This window comes from Bos indicus, chromosome 1 (genome assembly GCF_029378745.1).
Source record: "Bos indicus isolate NIAB-ARS_2022 breed Sahiwal x Tharparkar chromosome 1, NIAB-ARS_B.indTharparkar_mat_pri_1.0, whole genome shotgun sequence".
NCBI classification, from domain to species: domain Eukaryota; kingdom Metazoa; phylum Chordata; class Mammalia; order Artiodactyla; family Bovidae; genus Bos; species Bos indicus.
The window spans coordinates 95,376,223-95,400,160 of NC_091760.1; the positions used below are offsets into that span (position 1 = coordinate 95,376,223).

A 23,938-nucleotide genomic window follows, 5' to 3' on the forward strand; every position below is an offset into this window, starting at 1 on the left:
TACTTATAAAACCTGATGACCTAGATAGACTCTAGCCTAAATAATGAATGAATGGAATAGTTCACAGAAACACGGACTTGCTTCTGGTGCCCTTGTTGACAACGACCTTTTAAAACAAGCCCCAGATTTTGTTTTAATTAATGGATTGAAGTTATTATGATTGTAACACTTACAACTTTTTTCACTTTTCTAATCCAGTGGAAGCTATATTCACTTCCTAAGGCTGCCACAATGAAGTAGCACAAACAGAATTGTGTTGTCTTGCAGTTCTGGAGGTTAGAAGTCCAAAACCAGAGACAGAGAGCCACGTGCCCCTGAAAACTGTAGGGACCTGCCTTGCTCCCCCCTAGCTTCTAGTCGTTTAGGATTAGTAGGCTTGCAACTGTTTTTTCTCCTCTTACAACTTTCAGTTTCAGTTTCTTTTACTAAGTAAAACTTATAAATTGGCTCCACCCTAAAGCAGTCCTAATCTGCTGCTTGACTCACTCTGCAGGAGTCACATCCTACAGTGATCATGGCCCTGAAGCAGGCTCCGGGCTCCAGACTTGGGCAGATCTGCATGCCGATCCTCATCTTCACAGTGCTGCTGCAGGCTTTTGGTATGGCCGTGTTTTACATGTATTTCAACAAAGAGCTGAAGCAGGTCAGTACAATGCAAACGCTCCCTGACAGGCGCTCTCAGCACCGTTTGGCTGACTGCCTCTGTTGGCTCCTCTGTGAAGACTTTACAGAGGAAGAGAAGCCTCTCTTTCTCTGCCCTGCCCGGGGACCCTAACTGCTAATGCCTGTCATTACTGAGAACTTTGCAAAAGTGAGTTGAAGGGATTATGTGCACGAAGTACAGTTGCAGAACTGGCTCCACCAGATTCTAGCAGATGCAGGAAATGAAACTGCTGAGGTAGTTTTGTCGTTAACAGTATGTTATAATATTAACTGCTGTCATTCCTGAGTGCTTTCTGCTTAACGTTTTAGAGTTCTTGACTCAAATTCTTGGGCAAGAGAGGAGCTGCCTCAGAGGAGGACTGCGTCTGCTTTTGCTTTCTGTGACACCTCTAGAAGCTAGCACAGAGCTCCCACACTTGTTGAGTGAGTAACCAACCTTCACAAATGTGGTTCTACTGGGACATAGGGTACAGTCAAGGCTTAACCCAAAGACGGGCTCTAAGTCACCTGTAATAATGCTGTGGTGTATTCCAAATGTTGCTAGTTGCAGTGGATTTTGAAAGCAAAATTACTGAAAATAAGCCAACTTCAGCTTTTGGCTTTCTATATAGTCCCTGGTACCTCAGCTGGTAAAGAATCCACCTGCAATGCAGGAGACCCTGGTTCGATTCCTGGGTCAGGAAGATCCCCTGGAGAAGGGACCGGCTATCATCTCATAGGGCTTCCCTGGTGGCTCAGATGGCAAACCATCTGCCTGCAATGTGGGAGACCTGGGTTCAATCCCTGGGTTGGGAAGATCCCCTAGAGGAGGACATGGCAACCTACTCCAGTATTCTTATCTGGAGAATCTCCATGGGCAGAGAAGCCTGGCAAGTTACAGTCCGTGGGGTCACAGAGAGTCAAACATGACTGAGTGACTAAACACAGCACACACATACACATATATATTTAATGTATTTTTTATTGGCATGTAGTTGATTTACAATGTCAGTTTCTGCTGTATAGCAAAGTGAGTCAGTTATACATAACCACTCTTTTTTCAGATTCTTTTCCCGTATAAGTGATTACAGAGTATTGAATAAAGTTCCCTGTTCTTTACTGATGTAAGTCATGCAATTATCTGTGTATGTGGTCAACTTTTTTTTTTTTAATTCTAAAAAACAGAAGCTTCAAAGCTTAACATCTTCCCACCTGCACACATTCTTTCTGATTATGTTTATATACTTGCAATGGCAGTTCAGCTGGTAAAGAATCCACCTGCAATGCAGGAGACCCCAGGTCGACTCCTGGGTCAGAAAAATCCCCTGGAAAAGGGATAGGCTACCCACTCCAGTATTCTTGGGCTTCCCTGGTGGCTCAGACAGTAAAGAATCCACCTGCAATGTGGTAGACCTGGGTTCAGTCCCTGGGTTGGGAAGATCTCCTGGAGGAGGGCATGGCAACCCACTCCAGTATTCTTGCCTGGAGAATCCCCACAGACAGAGGAGCCTGGTGGGCTATGGTCCATGGGATCACAAAGAGTCAGGCACAACTGAACAACTAGCACAGAAATGTTTATATGTTTGTACACTTCTGTATAGATGCACAGAAGAATTTATTAAGAATATCAAGAACAGGAGAATTGAGATATTGAGCAAATACTATGTTTCAGAAACTTTCAAAGTTTCATCCTCATAACAATTCTATAAAGTAAATATAATCATCCCATTTTATAGATGAGCAAACTAAGGCTCAGGGAAGTTAGATAAAAGGTAAAACCCAATTTTGAACCAAGGCATTAAATAGGTACTCTGCTGCTGCTGCTAAGTCACTTCAGTCGTGTCCAACTCTGTGTGACCCCATAGACGGCAGCCACCAGGCTCCCCCATCCCTGGGATTCTCCAGGCGAGAACACTGGAGTGGGTTGCCATTTCCTCAGTAAGTTGTAATTAGCATGGAGCAGTCTCTTGAAGTTGTCACCCTCTTCATCAGAAATTTTTGCAAGGGAAAATGAATTTGAATCTCTTTGAATGACTATGTAGGGTTTGGAAAAGCATATTCAACACAAGTATTAATTTCCTAAATCAGATCACAGGTTCTACTCTGGCAAGGGAAAATTTGCAGAAGATACAGTGGGTGAGGATTATAGGGAGTGTGGGTTGAGTAGGGCTAAGGGATGTTGGACTGAACCCTCACAATGAAGCCTCAAGACCAGTAAGCACAAACAATAAATATGGGCTTAACCTCTGAAGTCTATGTCTCTGAGAAAGTTTGACAAGGGCATTATCTATTGCTGTGTCATCATAGATGGCGAAGAAAAAGGAGGAGGAGCCCCTTATCCACTGGGCTCCATAAATGATCCTTTATGCTATTTGGGATTTGCAGAAACTGATTGTCAGAGACTAATGGCTGGGCAGCAGAGAGGGTCAGGACTGGCATCTTGAGGTCTCTGAGCCAGCCAGCCAGCAAAGGAGTCCACACAGCTGATCTCAAGCCCTGCCAAGGACTGGTTGTACCTGGCCTGGACAACCACAGTGTTTGTGATGGCATCACCAGCAGTTGAGTGGAATCCACTTCTCAGAACCAAGGGCTCCTGGAACAGGAGCGCCGGCACCCAGTGCCATAGCTGTCTCTCCTCCTAGAAGTGTCTGAATTAAAAAAAGCACATTTATCCCCTTGCCCCCAATATCCAGATGTGGTTAGCAAGAGAACAGTCCCAGCCACTGAAGTGCTGAAGAAAATTCCTTCTCAAAGTGTGAATGGGTGTGGAAAGGAAGTGGGGAGAGAGATTAAGCATCATTAATCATTCCTGGGATAGCCACAGCACCTGCTTGCCCGTGTGTCATTCACCTGTATTGGCCCAGGTGTGTGAAGGAAACTACCAAATAGGAAACTGGAGAAGGCGTGCAGGCTGGCTGTGGCTTTCTGTTGTTCAGAAACCAGTACATAAGCATAAAAATATCTAGGAGGAAAAATAAGCTGTGATCTCTAGATGATAGGATTATGGGTGCCCCTTTTTCCTTTTTATTTTTCTATATTTTATCAGTTTTCTACAATGAATGTTGTAAAACTATCTATACCATCCATATGACCGTCATACAGATCTAAAGAAAATGACATTTTTATATAGTCTTAAAAGTAAAGTACAAAAATAAATAAATAAAGTGAATCACTCAGTCGTGTTCGACTCTTTGCAACCCCATGGACTGTATAGTCCATGGAATTCTCCAGGCAAGAATACTGGAGTGGGTAGCCTTTCCCTTCTGCAAGGGATCTTCCCAACCCAGGGATCAAACTCAGGTCTCCCGAGTTGCAGGCGAATTCTCTACCATCTGAGGCACAAGTGAGCCCAAACCATATGCAAAATTGCCCACACCCAGGCTGATCTTAACCCTATAAAAAAGAGATCCTCCAAAGGTAACCTAGGAAGTAGAATGAGGGTGGATGAAGGAGGATATTACTTGTTTTACTTTTAGGAAAGTATTCTATAATTTTCTGTTTTTCAGGGTGTCTATGTATCCTCAACATCTTCAGGCTTCATTAAATCTGGGTTAACAGTGGAGTCATATTAGCTTGTCAGACTTCCTCCCATGTCTCCTTAGGACCTTAGTTTTCGAGGCAATCCTTCCCCACCTCCTGAAAATGTTTCTGGAAAATTTCCAGAGGATCTCCAGAGGCCAGCAGTTGGTCCTGATCTGGGCTGGCCTCTGGTCTCTTCCACCCTCTCAAATTCCAATTGACTTCACAGGGGCTGTCAGCTACCCTGACTGCCTGATCTCAGCACCTCTCAACTCTGCCCTGTCCCAGCCCTGACCCTGCCTCCTGGCACTTTCCAACTTCTATGATGTAAGAAGGCGAGTTGCTTTTTCCTTTCTGTGTCAGGCACATTGTTTTGTCCCAACAGGTTATGAAAGTTAGTTAAGCCTTTTTGTTTTTTTTTAATCTTTTGGCTGCACTCCACAGCATGTGGGATCTCAGTTCCCCAACCAGGGATCAAAGCTGTACCTCTGCATTGGCAGCTGAGAGCCTCAACCACTGGACCACCAGGGAAATCCAGTTAAGCTTATTTATTCAGTTTCATCAAATCAGTACCTGACCAAGGAATACCTAGTCTTGTTGGACTGGACAATGTCTAATAAAACTATTCTTCTGGAACTTTCCTAAAGCCTTGCTACTAAATGCAGCTCTTTTCTCTGATCTTCCCTGCAGTTTGCTAAACATGCTCTTATATTTCTAAATTGAGTTCTTTCCTTGGAAAGGCTTTTAAGCCCCCACATAAATTGCAGATTACAGTTGAAGAACATGGAGGTGGGTAGGGACAAAGGAATGGTGCCTAATTTCATCTCCAGTCATAATTTAGGTGGCCCCCACCTGTCACCCCCGCTACATCTCCTAGGCAAATGTTTTACTCCTGTAATCTTAAAAAGGAAGAAAGAAAATAAGCATTTACTTAAAAGCAAATGAATGTTCTATGCCAGTGGGGAAGGAATTAAGTCAGGTTTGTCACTTCTATGCTTGAGAGACCTGATCAAATGTGCAAGGAGCATGTGGCTGATGGTACAGGCCCACATGACTCTCGCCAAAAGTTCTCATCAGTATTTAAGTCATTTTGATTTGGAATGAGGTTGTCTTTCTATAGAAGGAAGCAGATCATTCTTACGTTTGATCTTTCCTTCAAGCTTTGAAGTCCCCTTCATTCAGAGAACAGATAAAATGACTATTTTCCCACTTATTTCTCCAGAGAAAGGCATTTCAGTGGATTTGTATATGGAAATAATATCTGAATCCCAGTTGTTAAAAATGAAAACAGGAAAACAGACCCATCTGAACTTGCATGAACATCCTGTTTTTCTTCATGAGGTTAATCAGTTGTCATCCTGGAGTGTCCCAGATGGATTGGAGTGTATAAGCTGTGTGCGCACATGTGTATGTGTGTGTGTAACATCAAGTGCAAACTTAGCAGAAAATGATCTAGTCATTGTAAATGTTTACCCTCAATCAGAATGAGGGAGCCTTCAAATGGTATTTCAAGTCTCTGCGGGTAAATCCCTAACTGGTGTAAACTTTTAATGAGGCAAGATTCAAATATCTAATGGCAATGTAGTCCTGATTCTGCTATCCAGAGGAGCAGACATCACAACAATAGCTAGAATCTGCTAAGACAGTTGGACTATAAAGAAGGCCGAGTACCAACGAACTGATGCTTTCGAACTGTGGTGCTGGGGAAGACTGTTGAGAGTCCCCTGGGCAGCAAAGAGATCCAACCAGTCAATCCTAAAGGATATCAACCCTGAATATTCATTGGAAGGGCTGATGCTGAAGCTCCAATACTTTGACCACCTGATGTGAAAAGCTGATTCACTGGAAAAGATCCTGATGCTGGGAAGGATTGAGGGCAAAGAGAAGGGGGCGACAGAGCATAAGATGTTTGGATGGCATCACGGACTCAATGGACGTGAGTTTGACCAAACTCAGGGAGAGAGTAAAAGACAAGGAAGTCTGGCGTGCTGCAGTTGATGGGGTTGCAGGAGGGTGACACAACTTGGTGACTGAACAACAACAAAAACCACCGAGACAGTCAGAGCTAAGATCAAGAAATAGAACATTCAGCTCAGTTGTGTCCGACTCTTTGTGACCCCATGAATCGCAGCACGCCAGGCCTCCCTGTCCATCACCAACTCCCCGAGTTCACTCAGACTCACGTCCATCGAATCAGTGATGCCATCCAGCCATCTCATCCTCTGTCGTCCCCTTCTCCTCCTGTACCCAATCCCTCCCAGCATCAGAGTCTTTTCCAATGAGTCAACTCTTCGCATGAGGTGGCCAAAGCATTGGAGTTTCAGCTTTAGCATCATTCCTTCCAAAGAAATCCCGGGGCTGATCTCCTTCAGAATGGACTGGTTGGATCTCCTTGCAGTCCAAGGGACTCTCAAGAGTCTTCTCCAACACCACATTTCAAAAGCATCAATTCTTCGGAACTCAGCTTTCTTCACAGTCCAACTTTCACATCCATATATGACCACTGGAAAAACCATAGCCTTGACTAAACGGACCTTTGTTGACAAAGTAATGTCTCTGCTTTTGAATATGCTATCTAGGTTGGTCATAACTTTCCTTCCAAGGAGCAAGCGTCTTTTAATTTCCTGGCTGCAGTCACCATCTGCAGTGATTTTGGAGCCCAGAAAAATAAAGTCTGACACTGTTTCCCCATCTATTTCCCATGAAGTGATGGGACTGGTTGCCATGATCTTCGTTTTCTGAATGTTGAGCTTTAAGCCAACTTTTCCACTCTCCACTTTCACTTTCATCAAGAGGCTTTTTAGTTCCTCTTCACTTTCTGCCATAAGGGTGGTGTCATCTGCATTACCTTTGCCCTAAAGTGTTTGATTAATTTGGGGGAGGATCCTGGAACGTAAACAGATTCCACTCCTACTTTGTACCTGCATGGGTTTCCAACTGTTGAGTGGGAGTCATACCATGTCAGAGCTGGAAGGGACCTCAGAGCTCACCACAGGGAACCAGCTTGAAATGCAAATGAAGAAGAGATTTTGAAGTGAAGAGGCAATTTGTTGAGCAACACACAGCTATCCAAAGGCAGGGGCCGCAAAGGCATTGTGACCCCAGATGTCTGGCTCACACCTGTTTCCTCTCTCCCACATTCAACTGCTTACCTTTATTCAAAGGATGGAAGACTGCGTGCTTACTTTTACTTCAGACAACGAGCTTATGCAAGGTACTAAGACTCCTCTGAACATGTCATCGGTTTCTGTTATTTTAACTTGTAAATGAGCAAAAAGAAAAAGCACTTGTGTGTAATACTGTGTTATATCCATCTAAACCCAGATGCAGAACAAATACTTCAAAAGTGGCTTGGCTTGCTTCTTGGAGGAAGATGACCGTTCCTGGGACTCCAGAGATGATGAGAGTATAATCAATCCCTGCTGGGAACTAAAGTCCCAACTCTATCTGTTTGTTAAAAAGGTAGGTGAACCACGGTGTCACTTTACCAGTGGGCATAGGAGATTCAGAGGAGAAAGAACATTTTACATCATGAAGTCTAGAGTCCTCATTTTGTAAAGGAGAAAGTTGAAACCCAGAGTGTTTAAGTGATTGTCCTCAAATTCACAGAACTAGGAAAAGGTGGGATCCACCCCACAGTGGGTCCTGATTGAAGCCTTCTCTAGAGTTTATTCCTCTCTTCCAGAGAGCTTCCTCATCTAGTCTAAATATTTTATCTTTTGTGGAAATGAGGAACGGACAGAACAACAGAGGGCACCCAGGGCAGGTGAAAGCGTAGCATAGGAGGGGAAAAGACTTCCCCATATTTCCAGGTACCATATATACAAACAGATCATTTTCCATAAATGTCCTTTATGGACATTCCACATGTTATTAACATCTCCCCTAATCCTCAAACAGCTGTGAGGAAGGAATCATTATTATCTTCTTTTTTCTTTAAAAAAAAAAAAAGATATAGAAATTAAAATAGTCCATATCAGTTAAGTAACTTGAGAAAAGTTTCCCAGGGCTGATAATGAACAAATTTTAATCCAGTCCATCTGCTTATATTCTAACCATTCTGTTTTTTTGTTGTGTGCTTTTGATTTTGGCTGTGCCACATGGCATCTTATTGCTTGGGCATCTTTTTTTCCCTGTCCAGGGATTGAACCAGTGCCCCATGCTGTCAGAGGGCAGAGTCTTAACCACTGGACAACCAGGGAAGTCTCATTATAATTGTTCTTTTTTTCTGCCTACCACACTGTAAGAATTAGCCTTTTCCTTTTCCTGCTCCTCCTTTTTCCTTTCTGGCTCAGAAGGCCAGTGGCAGAGCTAATGTGCTGAGACCCTTGCTTCCCTTCCCACACATCAGTTTCCTTTGCCCCAGAGGAGCCCCAACCTGTTATCTGTGGTCAGGGCTTTTTTTTTTTTTTTATATAAATTTATTTATTTTAATTGGAGGTTAATTACTTTACAATATTGTATTGGTTTTGCCATACATCAACATGTCAGGGCTTTTGACAAAGGAAAATGCAGATATGGGGCTGGAGTACAGAGGAAGTTTCTGACAGTTATGTGATTAACAAGAGTGAAGGGAAAGGTGGGCAGGGACGGGCAGAAGGACTGAATAGAGAGGAGTTTAAAGCCGTGGGTGAGTCATGTCAGAGTGGGCTCATTGAACAGAAGGGCTCAAATTCATTCTTTGTTCCTGGTTTTCCCCACTGGTTAGCAAGTAGGGAAAGAAAATGATATGAGGTATTTAGTAAGAGATGAAAATTTGGTAAGATCTCTTTATGGTGAGAATGTCTCAGCCACATTCTCAGAAATGAGAGAATGACACGGTGCTAGCAGGTCACCACTGGATGGGCTGTGCATGTCTGTGGGTGTCATGAGAGAAAGGGAGTGTGCCTTACACCTTCAGTCTTGGGTCTGTCCAATAATTTAAAGCCCCTGGAATCTAACACACGCATACATTCAGAGACACACAATGCACTTGCACACATGCTTGCATGCAGACACACCTCCCAGAAAGTGAGGTGACATGGCCATCACGTCTGTTAGCCACAAGGAAGTCTGGGCACGTTAGGCTGACCTAACTTGGAGAAAAATGACTCTTCCTTTCTGTGGTGTTCCAGGTATGGCATTTCAAAGACTTCATCCAGAAACAGAGGTCTCTCAGACAGAGGGCCATCCTTTCATCAATAGTAGGGACAGCTGACTCTGTATTTACCCCAGATCCCATCCTACCCCACATGCTCTTTGCTTGAACAACTTAAAGCTGCCTAAGTTGATATCTTAAATGCAGAAATTTCCTGTTAGACATCAGCAAGAAGAGCCATAGGCATTCAATAATCAATTTAAATGCTTAGGGAAATTAACAAGCTTTATTCAATACTATTTGCAGATGACTTTGAGAACCTTTGAGGAAATGATTCCTACAAATCCAGGTATTATTTTTTGTTGTTGTTTTAATTTTCTAGTGTCAACCTCCTGATAAGCTGAGTACTTCTCCATCCTCTTGCTCTCTACTCCCACCCAAACATCCCACCTCTGACTGATGCTCAGTAACTCAAGATGCTTGATTCTGTTTCCCTTTTGGCATTGGCATTTGAACCAAATCTGAGGCCCACCTCAGGTATGAACTTTATTTCCTGGAAATTTTATTCTTCCAATGTGGATTTACCTTTCATCTCAACTTCTTCCATTCTTTGCTTTTATCTTCTAATGTGGGTAGCTTTCTGGAGCATAGCTGGAAAAAAAAATAAGGGGTCCAAAGTTACCCATCTTCTCTGCTTCTGACCATGCCTAGGCTCTAAGCCTTTCTTTATGCAAAAATTTTGCTCCATCATCTCTCTCCCAACAATCCTTCTCCCCACCCAAAATCCTCATTCTGTAGTCCCCACACCTTTGCCATCTCCACTGACGGTCAGCCAACTGCTCTTAACCCACATCCCCTTTCAGTGGGTCTTTCAGAGAAGACCAAACTGGCTTCTCTGGTCCTCTGTCTGGCTTCTCCCATTCTTGGATTTTCACATCTCCTCATCCTCCATCCTCATCACCTCTTCAGAGAGAACTTCTCTGATCAGCTTTCTAAGAAAGTTTCCCCACATCCTGTTTTTCTGTCATACTTATTTTGTTAGTTTCCTTTGATAAGTACATGTGTATAAATCAAAGAAAAAATATATATATATTCTCTGTGTTCTGATTCCCGACTACATAAAAGATCTACAAAGACTGAAAACATGCCTATTTCTCTCACCTCGCTATATCTGGACTTACCTCTATATCTCAAGCCTAGTAGATTCTCTTTTATCCCCCGGTCCTTACCTGCACCAACTTTGGCGTGCATGTGTGTGTGTGTGTGTGTGTGTGTGTGTGTGTGTGTCTGCATGTTTTGACTGAGGTGAAATTCACATATGATTAACCATCTTGAAGCATATGATTTGGTGACAATTAATGCATTCACAGTGTTGTCCCACCACCATCTCTGTTTACATACAAATTCTTAATACACATTTTGTTAATCAAGACATAAGTTAATGTAACTGATGAATTAAATTTGCTGCTTCTTCACATTTAGCTCACCATAACCACATTTTCCCCTACGAACAGTCATACAGGCCTCCATAAACGTACCACAGACTTAAAGTCCTGGAGTACCCCATCCTGGCAGAGAAGAAACAGTGTTTTTAAAATAGATATTTGGTTAATGATGTATTCCTACTTTTCAGCTATCCTTTCCCATTACAATCAGCATCCTCATCCCTTGATAACCCCCACCATCCTTTATTAAATATGAAGGCAAGACCTGGTCCCAGGATCTAAGCATTCTTTCTGGTCATTTCCCCAAAGCCAAAGGCAGTAGCAGGAATGATGAACATGCCATCTCTTCTTTCTTTAAAATATTTCTTTGGCTTCCTCGTATCTTAGTCATGGCACACGGAATCTTCATTGCATCATGTGGAATCTTTCCTTGCAGCACATGGACTCTCTAGTTGTGGTACTCAGACTCAGCAGTTGTGACACATGGGCTTAGTTGCTTTATGGTATATAAATCCTAGTTCCCCAATCAGGGATCGAACTGCATCCCCTGCATTGCAAAGCAGATTCTCAACCACTGGACCTCCAGGGAAGTCCCTCCAACTCTTCTAATGAGGAACACCAGATCCATGGTTTATAGAAGATGCATGTACTACTTTCAGTTCTGGGAGAAAAATATTCTTTTTTATACTCATCCCAGTGGGGTGCAGAAATCACATACTTCTCAGTATACCTAAATGTATCCATGACACCCAAATATACATATTCATAGGCTTCTTGTCTGGGAGTTGTTTGCTATAGTCTGTAGGAAATTTCCTCTCTTCAAATTTTGCTCTTATATCTAGGCTTTCCTATATCCTTGCATTGACCTCAGATGCAAGATATTCGTAACTGGATTCCATTACGGAATGTTTTAAAGCAAAGTGTTAAAGTCTCAGAGCAGATGCCAGTCCAGTTTCGATGCACGATACTGGATGCTTGGGGCTAGTGCACTGGGACGACCTAGAGGGATGGTATGGGGAGGGAGGAGGGAGGAGGGTTCAGGAGGGGGAACACATGTATACCTGTGGCGGATTCATTTTGATATTTGGCAAAACTAATACAATTATGTAAAGTTTAAAAATAAAATAAAATTAAAAAAAAAAATAAAGTCTCAGAGCAGTCAAGACATTATGAATTATTTATCACTGGAGATTCAAAGTAAATGAACACACCAACTTTGAAAGCTGAGCATTCTGAGAGTAACGTAATTGACCCTACATCCCCAAGCTGTGTTGAGTCTTCAATATAGTACAAATACCCACTATCCTGAATAAGTAACAATACCAGATAGATAAAGTCTTCATCCTATTTCTTTCTCCCCTATGGAATTTCGTCACTTCATTTCAGTTTCCTCTACTACTAGTCTAGACGGAGGCTTCCTATTCTCAGACCTTGGTCAATTACAATTTTCTGCTAACTCACCAATCTCTAGCCCTCTCGATTTCTAGCATCAGACCTTACTATGAGTTAGTTTAGCCTAAAGCACAACACATATCTTTTTGCTTCCCTGATTAAAACTGTTTAAAGTCTTCTCATGTCTGTAAAATCCAAATCTCTTAGCTTAACATTCAAATCCTCTATAGTTTAACTCCTCATTCAAGCCTGAAACTGAACTCCTCCCATGCCTGTGTCCCAGGAATGCTGTGTGCATCTTGTCTTGGGGACACTGTTCTAGATCACTGTGAACGCCCTTCTCCCATTGTTGTGGACTTTAAGCCTCTCCACCCTTCTCATTTCAGATAATTGTCCAGCACCTCAAATACTTTCTTGCTTTCATTTGTTTATAGCTATTTCTCTTTGTTTCTAGAAGAGTGCCTGGCATAGACATAATGGGCACTTTGGTTTGCTAGAGTAAGTGAATGAAGGGACCTTAGTCCAAAACTTCCCCTGACTCAGCTTTCCAACAAATAGGAATCTTTCATCATCCTTCCTTTCTATTTCACATGGGTCAATTTTCACTTTCTAATTTGTATCTTCCCTAAACACTGTAAGTCCCTTGAAGGCTCAGATTATACTATCAGTGATTAATCTTTGAATCCCCCATGGAAGCACTGCCTTGTCCATGGACATATTTATTTGGTGAAACCATACAATTGATCTTAACAACCAATGTAAGCCTCCTGAGAAGTTTTAGCTGATTTTTAAAAGAGTAATTTGTTGAATTTGTGGTCATTTAGTCTGCTCTAGAGTACTTCAGATGGTGGTCAGTAAATGTGATTTGTTTATTGTGATCTAGTGAATCAATGATTTATATGTTCATATACTGATTATCATGACCATTATGTCATTCCATATACCTTTTGGGATGTGAGAGAAGTGACTGCTACTGCTGCTGCTGCTAAGTCACTTCAGTCATGTCCGACTCTATGTGACCCCATAGACATCAGCCCACCAGGCTCTCCTGCCCCTGGGATTCTCCAGGCAAGAACACTGGAGTGGGTTGCCATTTCCTTCTCCAATGCATGAAAGTGAAAAAGTGAAAGTGAAGTCGCTCAGTCATGTCCAACTCTTAGCGACCCCATGGACTGTAGCCCACCAGGCTCCTCCATCCATGGGATTTTCCAGGCAAGAGTACTGGAGTGGGGTGCCATTGCCTTCTCCAAGAGAAGTGACTGCTGGATATCAATTTGTGGCATCTATGGACATGTAAACCGTGGAATCCTGTGGCCACAAAGAAAGTTGAGCCATAAACCCCATCTGAGATAGTGAATGATGTTTTGTAATTGCTCTTCCTTTAGAGTAGATAGTAGCTAGCAAAGAGGAAAAAATTATTGAAATGATGAGAATTGGTATCAGTCTTTTTCTACAAACAGCTCAAAGTGGACAGTTGCCAGTACCTGGTTATTTGTGCACTTTTAATGCCTCAACAGGAGTATTATATGTCCACGGTTTGGTTACTATTGTTGTTTAGTAAAAGTGTCAGGATCTTCACTTTGTTATATTCTGGTAGAACCTTACCCCTGAGATGCCAATAAATTATGGCTAACGATACTCCCTATTCCTCCTATCTAAAGTACTTTGTGAATTAAACATAGGCTGAAGTAGACTACTCATAATACTAAAATGTAGGTTGGTTTTATGGAAACCCATATAATCAACTTTGGGAGCCCAGTGTGTTTGCTATGCTTGATTGACAAGTGCTGTGCACAGCAATGTATTTGTGAAGTAGCTTGACAAGTGCTGATGATTCTTTGTTACTTCTCTTTTAGAAAAGCAATATAATCCTTACCTAGAGAGAGAAAAGGGTCCTAAGAGGGTAGCTGCTCATATAACTGGAAGCAATCGGAAAAAAAGTACGTTGCCAGTTCCAGGTAAGAGAAATTATTAATATATGGTTTAAAGGAAAGGAAGGGAAGAATTTGTTCTAAATAATTTATTTTTGTATCTGAAATGTTTATATGGCTATCTACAAAATGGCCAGTAGTAATCAAGTCTCAGATTGACTCTTTTCAGAAGCAAGATTATAAGATGAGTAGCTTAGTTACTGCCCGGCACAACTGGCCTCAGGAAAATTCTGAAATGAGAGAACTTAGGGTTTCCCATGCCCTCATTTTTGCTTTTCTTATTTTTAAAAGTAATTTCTCACTCTTTCATCAAATCTTTCTCCTCTGCAAAGGTTCTAAATCAGTGATCTACTTTTCCAGTGAGTTACCAAACCCTCCCAGTGACATTTGCATTAGGTTGAACCACAAAAAGAAAAAATGGCCAATATTTGACCACTTTGCACTTATGGAAATGTCAGTTTCATATAATTTAACCAAATAGGTTAATTTATTTTCAAATAGTTAACCAATTATGTTAAGCCTAATTTTAACTGGAGAACAGGTGTTCATGTATTGCTGAAGTTAGTGTGTGAGTCTTGTAATCTAAACACCCCATGGGAATCCCAGCTCCTCCTTACCAAGTTTTTCATTTTGAGGAAATTACTTAACTCAATCAAGTTTCATTTTTTTTCTCTCTCTTTTTTTTTTAAAAAGATTTTTTTGATGTGGACCATTCTTAATGTCTTTAATGAATTTGTTACAATATCACTTCTGTTTAATGTTGTGGTTTTTTGGCCAAGAGACATGTGGGATCTTAGCTCTCCAACCAGGGATGGAATCCAAACGCCCTGACTTGGAAGGCAAAGTCTTAACCACTGGACCACCAGGGAAGTCCCAAGCTTCATTTTCTTCACATAAAAGATAACGTTTAACTCACAAAATAATGAAGATGAATGCAAAATGCTAGTGCATTGTAAGCACTCAGTAAGTAGTGCTTTTATTATTGTGAGAGATTTTGCCCTAGGTTAAAGGTATTTCAGGCATCAGTTAATGAATGAAAAGTTTGTTGGGTTTTTTTGTTGGCTGGTTGGCTTTTGTCTGGTTTTACTCTGAGCGGTTGCCTTCATGGTATTCCTGAACTGGTATTTTTGGAGGTAATTTATGTGTTCTGCCTATTTGTGAGATTGTTATTTCACTATTCCTATTTACAGTTCATCAGATAATATGGTGGTAGTTTTAAACTCTTGAAAAAGTAAAATTTGCACCAATCATAGAGATGAGCCCAAAGTTTAAAGGAATATCCTATCTCAGTAAGGCCCATCTTCATTCAAAAATCTTCAGGATTTAAAGATCCGAAGATCTGAAGATCTTTAAATCTGGGCGTTTTTGCCAAACCCTATACCTTGCCTTATTGGACTTGAGATGCCTCCTGCTTGGAAGGTGATTTTGACACTGGGTTACTGAGAAAGACCAAGGAAGAATCCAAAAAGACCTAAAAGAGTAGCAGGAATTTATGAGCTCTAGGCTTGAGGAACAGATATGTTTCTTTTGGTTTCCTTCTACATTGTCAATCTGAGCTCACCAGCACAGGAAAGGAGGTAGGGGTTCTGGACAGAAATTCTTCCCAGGAGTAGACGGCTACCCTAATGAACCATTCCCATGGTACCATTCAGAGCTGACTGTGACGGTCGAGGCACAGCAAAATAGGGGACTTCAAACAGGTCACAGTGGCATGGGCGCCTTCAGATTTCTATATGATTAAAATTTAGACTCCTTGGAAGATTGAGGGAGCGTGAAGTTTTAAATTGACTTCCCTGGTGGCTCAGATGGTAAAGCGTCTTCCTACAATGCGGGACAGTTCCAACCAAAGCATTGTCTAGCCACAGTTATCGGGAAACTCCTTGCTTTACTACAAGTTAATTTTATTTTTCTCCAAACTTCATCCCAGGCTCCAAGAATGAAAAAGCTGTGGGCCATAAAATAAATTCCTGGGAGTCATCAAGAAAAGGACATTCGTTCTTGAATAATTTGTACTTAAGGAATGGAGAGCTGGTTATCCTTCAAACAGGATTTTATTACATCTATTCCCAAACATACTTTCGATTTCAGGAACCTGAGGAAGTTTTGGGAACTGTTTCAACAGAAGAGAACAGAAAAAAAATCAAACAAATGGTACAATATATTTACAAATACACAAACTATCCTGACCCTATACTGCTGATGAAAAGTGCTAGAAATAGTTGTTGGTCTAAAGATTCAGAATATGGACTCTATTCCATCTATCAAGGAGGAATATTTGAGCTTAAGGAAAATGATCGAATTTTTGTCTCTGTAACTAATGAACGATTGGTTGACCTGGACCAAGAAGCCAGTTTTTTCGGAGCCTTTTTAATTGGCTAAATAATCTATAAAGAAAAAACAGTACCCCCAGTTTGACCCTTCACTTTTCAGAGTAGCGTGCTTCAAAAACAAGGTGAAAGTAAGGCAGCCTGAGCAGAGCAACTTCAACCAAGAGATCTACAACACAAGCTTTTTTGGTATCCTGGATCCTTTACCACTTAGCTACCTGGGAAGCCCTCACTGGAGCTTTCCACCTTACCGCCAGAAATCTAGCTCAATATCAGAAAAACAAACAACCCAATAAAAAATTACGCCAAGGACCTAAACAGACATTTCTCCAAAGAAGACACAAATATAGCCAATAAACACAAGAAAAGATGTTCAACACAGTTAATTATTCAGATCAGATCAGATCAGATCAGATCAGTCGCTCAGTCGTGTCTAACTCTTTGCGACGCCATAAATCGCAGCACGCCAGGCCTCCCTGTCCATCACCAACTCCCGGAGTTCACTGAGACTCACGTCCATCAAGTCAGTGATGCCATCCAGCCATCTCATCCTCTGTCGTCCCCTTCTCCTCTTGCCTCCAATCCCTCCCTCCCAGCATCAGAGTCTTTTCCAATGAGTCAACTCTTCGCATGAGGTGGCCAAAGTACTGGAGTTTCAGCTTTAGCATCATTCCTTCCAAAGAAATCCCAGGGCTGATCTCCTTTAGAATGCACTGGTTGGATCTCCTTGCAGTTCAAGGGACTCACAAGAGTCTTCTCCAACACCACAGTTCAAAGGCATCAATTCTTCGGCACTCAGCCTTCTTCACAGTCCAACTCTCACATCCATACATGATCACTGGAAAAACCATAGCCTTGACTAGACGGACCTTTGTTGGCAAAGTAATGTCTCTGCTTTTGAATATGTTATCTAGGTTGGTCATAACTTTCCTTCCAAGGAGTAAGCATCTTTTAATTCATGGCTGCAGTCACCATCTGCAGTGATTTTGGAGCCCAGAAAAATAAAGTCTGACACTGTTTCCACTGTTTCTCCATCTATTTCCCATGAAGTGATGGGACCGGATGCCATGATCTTCGTTTTCTGAATGTTGAGCTTTAAGCCAGCTTTTTCACTCTCCACTTTCACTTTCATCAAGAGGCTTTTTAGTTCCTCTTCACTTTCTGCCATAAGGGTGGTATCATCTGCATATCTGAGGTTATTGATATGTCTTCTGGCAATCTTGATTCCAGCTTGTGTTTCTTCCAGTCCAGCGTTTCAGTGCTGCACTCAATATGCCAGCGAATTTGCAAAACTCAGCAGTGGCCACAGGACTGGAAAAGGTGCGTTTTCATTCCAATCCCAAAGAAAGGCAATGACAAAGAATGCTCAAACTACTGCACAATTGCACTCATCTCACACGCTAGTAAAGTAATGCTAAAAATTCTCCAAGCCAGGCTTCAGCAATATGTGAACCGTGAGCTTCCTGATGTTCAAGCTGGTTTTAGAAAAGGCAGAGGAACCAGAGATCAAATTGCCAACATCCACTGGATCATGGAAAAAGCAAGAGAGTTCCAGAAAAGCATCTATTTCTGCTTTATTGACTATGCCAAAGCCTTTGACTGTGTGGATCACAAGAAACTGTGGAAAATTCTGAAAGAGATGGGAATACCAGACCACCTGATCTGCCTCTTGAGAAATTTGTATGCAGGTCAGGAAGCAACAGTTAGAGCTGGACATGGAACAACAGACTGTTTCCAAATAGGAAACGGAGTACATCAAGGCTGTATATTGTCACCCTGTTTATTTAACTTATGTGCAGAGTTCATTATTAGAGAAATGCAAATCAAAACTACCATGGGGTACCGCCTCAATCCAATCAGAATAGCCATCATTAAAAAATCTACAAACAGTAAATGCTACAGAGGAGCATTTATCTATTTGCTATTGTGGAGAAAAGGGAACCCTCCTACACTGTTGGTGGGAATGTAAATTGATAAAGCCACTATGGAGAACATTATGGAGGTTCCTTTAAAAACTAGGAATAAATCTACCATGTGACCCAGCAATCCCACTACTGGGAATATAGAGAAAACCACGGTTGACATCTACCCCAATGTTCATTACAGCACTAATTTACAATATCCAGGACATGGAAGCAACCTAGATGTCCTTTGACAGATGAGTGGATGAAGAAGATGTGTATGATATACAATGGAATATTACTTAGCCATAAAAAGGAACTAGTCTGAGTCAATGGTAGTGAGGTGGATGAATCTGGAGTCTGTTATACAGAGTGAAGTAAGTCAGAAAGACAAAACAAGTATTATATGTTAGCGCATATATATAGAAGTTAACCTGGAGAAAAAAAATGGCAACCCATTCCAGTATTCTTGCCTGAAAAATCCTATGGACAGAAGAGCCTGGCAGGCCACAGTCCCTGAGATTGTAAAGAGCTGGATATGACTGAGTGACTGAACAGCATGGAATCTAGAAGAATAGTGCTAATGAACCTATTTACAGAGAAGAAATGGAGACGTAGATGTAGAGAATGGACTTATAGACACAGTAGGGGAAGGAGAGAGGAGGACAAATTGAGAAAGGAGCACTAACATATATTATCATATATAAAATAGATAACTATTGAGAAGCTGCTATGCCTAGCCTGGCACTCTGTGATGACCAATAACAGTGGGACTGGGGGAAGAGGGAGAGGATACATATATAATTATGACTGATTGACACTGTTGTACAGCAGAGACCAACACAACATTGTGAAGCAACTGCTGCTGCTGCTGCTGCTAAGTCGCTTCAGTCGTGTCCAACTCTGTGCGATCCCATAGATGGAAGCCCACCAGGCTCCTCCGTCCCTGGGATTCTCCAGGCAAGAACACTGGAGTGGGTTGCCATTTCCTTCTCCAGTGCATGAACGTGAAAAGTGAAAGGGAAGTTGCTCAGTCATCTCTGACTCTTAGCGACCCCATGGACTACAGCCCATCAGGCTCCTCCGTCCATGGGATTTTCCAGGCAAGAGTACTGGAAGCAACTATCTTCCAATAAAAAGGTAATAAAAATAAAGTGTGTTTCTTTTTCAATATAAATGAGTGAAATATGAAGTTTTTGTGTATTTTGTACTTAACATTTTATAGTAACAAGATAATGTTCAGGATGGGGAGCATGGGTATACCTGTGGTGGATTCATTTTGATGTTTGGCAAAACTAATACAATATCGTAAAGTTTAAAAATAAAATAAAAGATAAGTAACAATGGGGAAAAGAACTTCTAATGTCTTTTTCATGGTTATCTTTTATTTAACACGTCTTACAGAAGAAAGAAAGAAAATGCTCATTTTTGTACAATGTGATTAAAATATCATCAGTCCTTTCCTTTATGGTTAATGTTTTTGTTACAGATTGAATTGTGTCCCAACAAATGATAATGTCAATGTCCTACTCCCCAGTACTTCAGAAATGTGATCTTATTTGGAAATAAGTTTGTTGCAGATATAATTAGTAAAGATGAGGTCATAGTGGAATAGGTTGGGTCCTTCACAGAATGTGACTCATTATTTAAAGAAGGAGATTTAGTCAAAGAAAGACCCACAGGAAGAAGTCCTCGTGGCAAAAGAGGCAGAGATTGCAGTGATGAAGCTGCAAGCAAGGAAGCCCAAGGATTGACAGTCCTCATCAAAAGCTCAAGAAACAAGAGAAGATTCCACTCAGAGCCTCAGAAATCTGCTGACACCTTGATTTTAGACTCCTGGCCTCCAGAATTGGAGGAGAACAATTTTCTGATGTTGAAAACCATCTGGTCTGCAACACTTTGGTTCAGCAGCCCTAGGAAGCTTTATACAGCTTTCCATACCATGTTGAGGAAATCTTTTTTTTACTGATGTCACACAGATGTTACCATTAATATTTTTTTTCTGAAATCTTGAAGTTTAGTCTTTCATAGTTTGATAGTAGGATTCAACAATAATTTAATTCATGAATGATAAAGGGATATAATTTTATCTTTTACCATTTCAGTGACCAGTTGTCTAACACTGTTCAGTGGCTAGCCCACTCTTTCCCCATTGATTTTAATGTCTAACATCATACACCAAGCTCCCAGGGGGTCTGTTTCTGTGTTCACTTCCCACCCTCCCCCCTACCCTGCATTGGATTGGTTGTCGGTTCTTGCACCCATTCCATCCATTTTCTAAAAATTGTGGTAAAATATAGGTAACTTAAAATTTACCATTTAACCATTTTTGAACATAGAGTTCAGTAGCATTAAATACATTCACATTGTTGCACGACCTTCGGCACTATTCATGTCCAGAACATTTCATTATCCCAAGCTAAAACTTTGTAACCATTAAGCAATAACTCTTCATTTCCCTTCCTCCAGGCCCTGGTAATCACCATACTACTCTCTTTATGAATTTGACTGTCTTAGGTAGCTCATGTAAGTAGAATTATGCAGTATTTGTTCTTTTATGTTTGACTTATTTGATGTAGCATAATATCTTCAAGGTTTAATCCATGTTGACGTATATGTCAGAATTTCTTTAAAAAATATAAGTATAGTTGATTTACAATGTTGTATTAATTTTTGCTGTTCATTACTTTTTAAGACTGAACTATATTGCAGCATTGGAAAATAGGTACTACATTTTGTTTATTCGTGTATCTGTTGATCATACTCTCTGGCTTTAATGGTTACTATTTGCTTTTCTATAAAGCTTAATGTTCTCCTTCTTTAGTCCTTTGTTCCCAAACAACCCAGGCATTTGGGTGTTTAATTCACAAACTTTCTGCAACATAAGTACCTTTCATTGTGACATTTTAAGGCAAAATTTAGAAGGGAAAAAGTTACATTTGCATGTGCAGAATTCAGTTGGCAGTTTAAATAAACATCCTGGGAAGTCTCAAATTTCATTCCAAGTACAACTGATACAGTATCAGAACTATATGTAAAATTTTCAACAGTGTGAATAATGACTATAGCCACCCAAAAGGAAAACAGCCCATTTGACCTGAAGCAGAAGGAGATAGGAAGGAATGAAAGAAAGTAGTCAGACTTCTTAAACTTTATAGGAGAGGCCCACAGAGCTATTGAGCTATGGATATGTGGTATTCCTCAAAACAAGGGAAGAAGGACCCCAAAGACAATTTAGAGATCATTAAGGCTTCCTCTTTGGTACCAAAAGTTGGGAATATATCACTTGGATTTTGACAGACCAGACAACCCTTGCCCATGAATGTGGGGGTGGTGCCACTCAAAGCCATGGGAGCAATGCTACCAAAGCTGTGAAGGCCAGGCCCCTGCCCAGCAGAACCCTCAGAGATGTCTGCCTCTGCCTAGATATCAAGGAATGAAGCCATCTAGAGATGTGGGCACTCAACCCAGGCAGAAGACCACAGAGAGGATGAGGTTACTGCAGGGAATCCCTGCCAGGAAAATGCACAGTGGAGCCATGTGGATATGGCTTCTCCCATGATCCCAAGTCAGCAGAGCCCCTGGTGTGCAGTTCCAGACAGAGACAGCTACAAGCATACAAGTTAAGCCAGTGAGGATTGCCATGTGGGTTGCCTGCAGCAAAGCCATGGGGGCAGGTATACCCCAGTGTGCACAGAAGGTCATTTCCATATCCCAGTGGACCTAGCAGGGAGAGTATCTGATGAAAGAGTAGTCTCAGGCCTTGAGATTTGATGTTTGCCTTGTTGGGTTTGGACTTGCTTGGGACCTGCCACCCTCTTCTTTCCTATTTCTCCCTTTAGGGTGGGAGAGTTTGCCTTACTGCCTGTCCCACATTGCATTTTGGAAGCACATAATTTTTTTTTTGTTTCACAGATTCACATCTGGAGAGCAATTTATCTCAGAATCAATTATACCTTGAGTCTCATGCACATCTGATTCAGGTGATATTTATATGAGACTTTAAACTTAGATTTTTTTTGGTTGATGCTAGATGAAATTAAGACTTTGGAAGCTGTTGAGACGGAATGATCATGTTTTGCATGCAAAATGGACATGAATTTTGGGGGGCCAGAGATACAATGCTATGATTTGAATATTTATTTCCCTCTAAAAGTTCATATGTAATTTTCAAAATTCATTGAAATACTAATACCTTATGTGATGGTATTAGAGCCAGGGTCTTTTGGAATTGACTAGGTCATGATGGGTCCACTCATGAATGAGATTAAGGTCCTTATCAAAAGGTTCAAGATAGGTCTCTTACCTGTTCAGTTATGTGGGGATACAATGAGAAGTTTGTGACCCAGAAGAGGATCTCTATACGACTGGGCTGGCACCCTGATCTTAACTTCTAGCCTCCAGAACTGTGAAAAATTAATTTATTTATAAACCACCAATTTGTGACATTCTCTAATCAAAGACAAAAAGTGGTTGAATGAATTGAAAAATAAAATCTAGCAATATGCTGTCTACAAGGGATTCATTTTATTTTTTATGGCCATTTCTTTTCAAAAAATTTTTATTTATTTTACTTTTTTTGGCTGTGCTGGGTCTTTGTTGATGTGCACAGGGCTTTCTGTAGTTGTGGTGCTCAGGCTTCTCATTGTGTGGCTTCTCTTGTTGTACAGAACAGGCTCTAGAGCACAATAGAATAGTTGTGGCACTTGGGCGTAGCTGCTCCAAGGCACGTGGGTTCTTCCTGACCGAGGGATTGAACCAGTGTCCCTTGCATTGCAAGGTGAATTCTCAACCTCTGGACTACCAAGGAAGCCCAAGGGACTCACTTCAGATTTAAAGATACACGTAGATTGAAAATGAAGAAATGGAAAAAGATATCCCGTGCAAAGATGACCAAAAACAGCATGGGGCTATGCGCGTATCAGGCAAAATAGACTTTAAGTCAAAAGTTGTCTCTAGAGACAAGTCATTATATACTGATAAAATTCAATTCAACAGAAAGATAGAGCAATTATATGTACATATCCAGCATCAGAACCCCTAAACCTATAAAGCAAATACCAATAGATCTGAAGGGAGAAATTGACAACAATACAAAAATGATAGAGACTTCACTATTCTACTTACAATAGTGGATAGAACACCAGCAGGCAGAAAATCAATAAAGAAACAACTGACTATTGTTTGACAGAACATTGATGAAGGAAATTGAAGATGATACAAAGAAATGGAAAGTTGTCCCATGTTCTTGGATTGAAAGAATTAATATTGTCAAAACGTTCTTACTACCTAAAGCAATCTATGTATTTAATGAAATCGCTATCAAAGTTTCCGTGACTTCTACTTTATCCTATAAAAAAATTAACTTTAAAAGGATCATTTTGTTGTTTTTTAGTTGCGAAGTCAAGTCCGACTCTTTGCAACCCCATGGACTGTAGCCTGCCAGGCTCCTCTGTCCATGGGATTTCCCAACCAAGAATACTGGAGTAGGTTGCCATTTCCTCCTCCAGGGGATCTTCCCAACCCAGGGATCAAAGCTGCATCTCTTGTATCTCCTGAGTTGGCAGGTCGATTCTTTTCCACTGCACCACCAGCAAAGCTCTAAAAGGATCATAGACCTAAACATAAGATCAATGACTATAAAATTCTTAGAAAACATAGGGGCAAGTCTTCTCTTTTATTTGTATTTGACAATGGATTTTAG

At 41.1% G+C, this 23,938-nt stretch overlaps 1 protein-coding gene across 3 annotated transcripts; it reads left to right on the forward strand.

Annotated features, from left to right (window-relative positions):
* The first annotated feature begins 446 nt into the window (after nucleotides 1-446).
* On the forward strand, nucleotides 447-22,807 carry TNFSF10 (TNF superfamily member 10). Of its 3 annotated transcripts, none has more exons than XM_070791881.1 (5): nucleotides 455-643; nucleotides 7,486-7,623; nucleotides 9,545-9,587; nucleotides 13,932-14,015; nucleotides 15,934-22,807. In XM_070791881.1, the coding sequence occupies exons 1-5, from the start codon at nucleotides 515-517 to the stop codon at nucleotides 16,383-16,385; spliced, it is 846 nt and encodes a 281-aa protein (XP_070647982.1). In that variant the 5' UTR covers nucleotides 455-514; the 3' UTR covers nucleotides 16,386-22,807. The 3 variants fall into 3 exon arrangements, with proteins under 3 accessions (XP_070647989.1, XP_070647982.1, XP_019815068.1); XM_019959509.2 differs by having other exon boundaries at nucleotides 457-643; nucleotides 13,932-14,033; XM_070791888.1 differs by lacking the exons at nucleotides 7,486-7,623; nucleotides 9,545-9,587; nucleotides 13,932-14,015; nucleotides 15,934-22,807 and adding an exon at nucleotides 3,020-7,319 and having other exon boundaries at nucleotides 447-642.
* The last annotated feature ends 1,131 nt before the right edge of the window (nucleotides 22,808-23,938 follow it).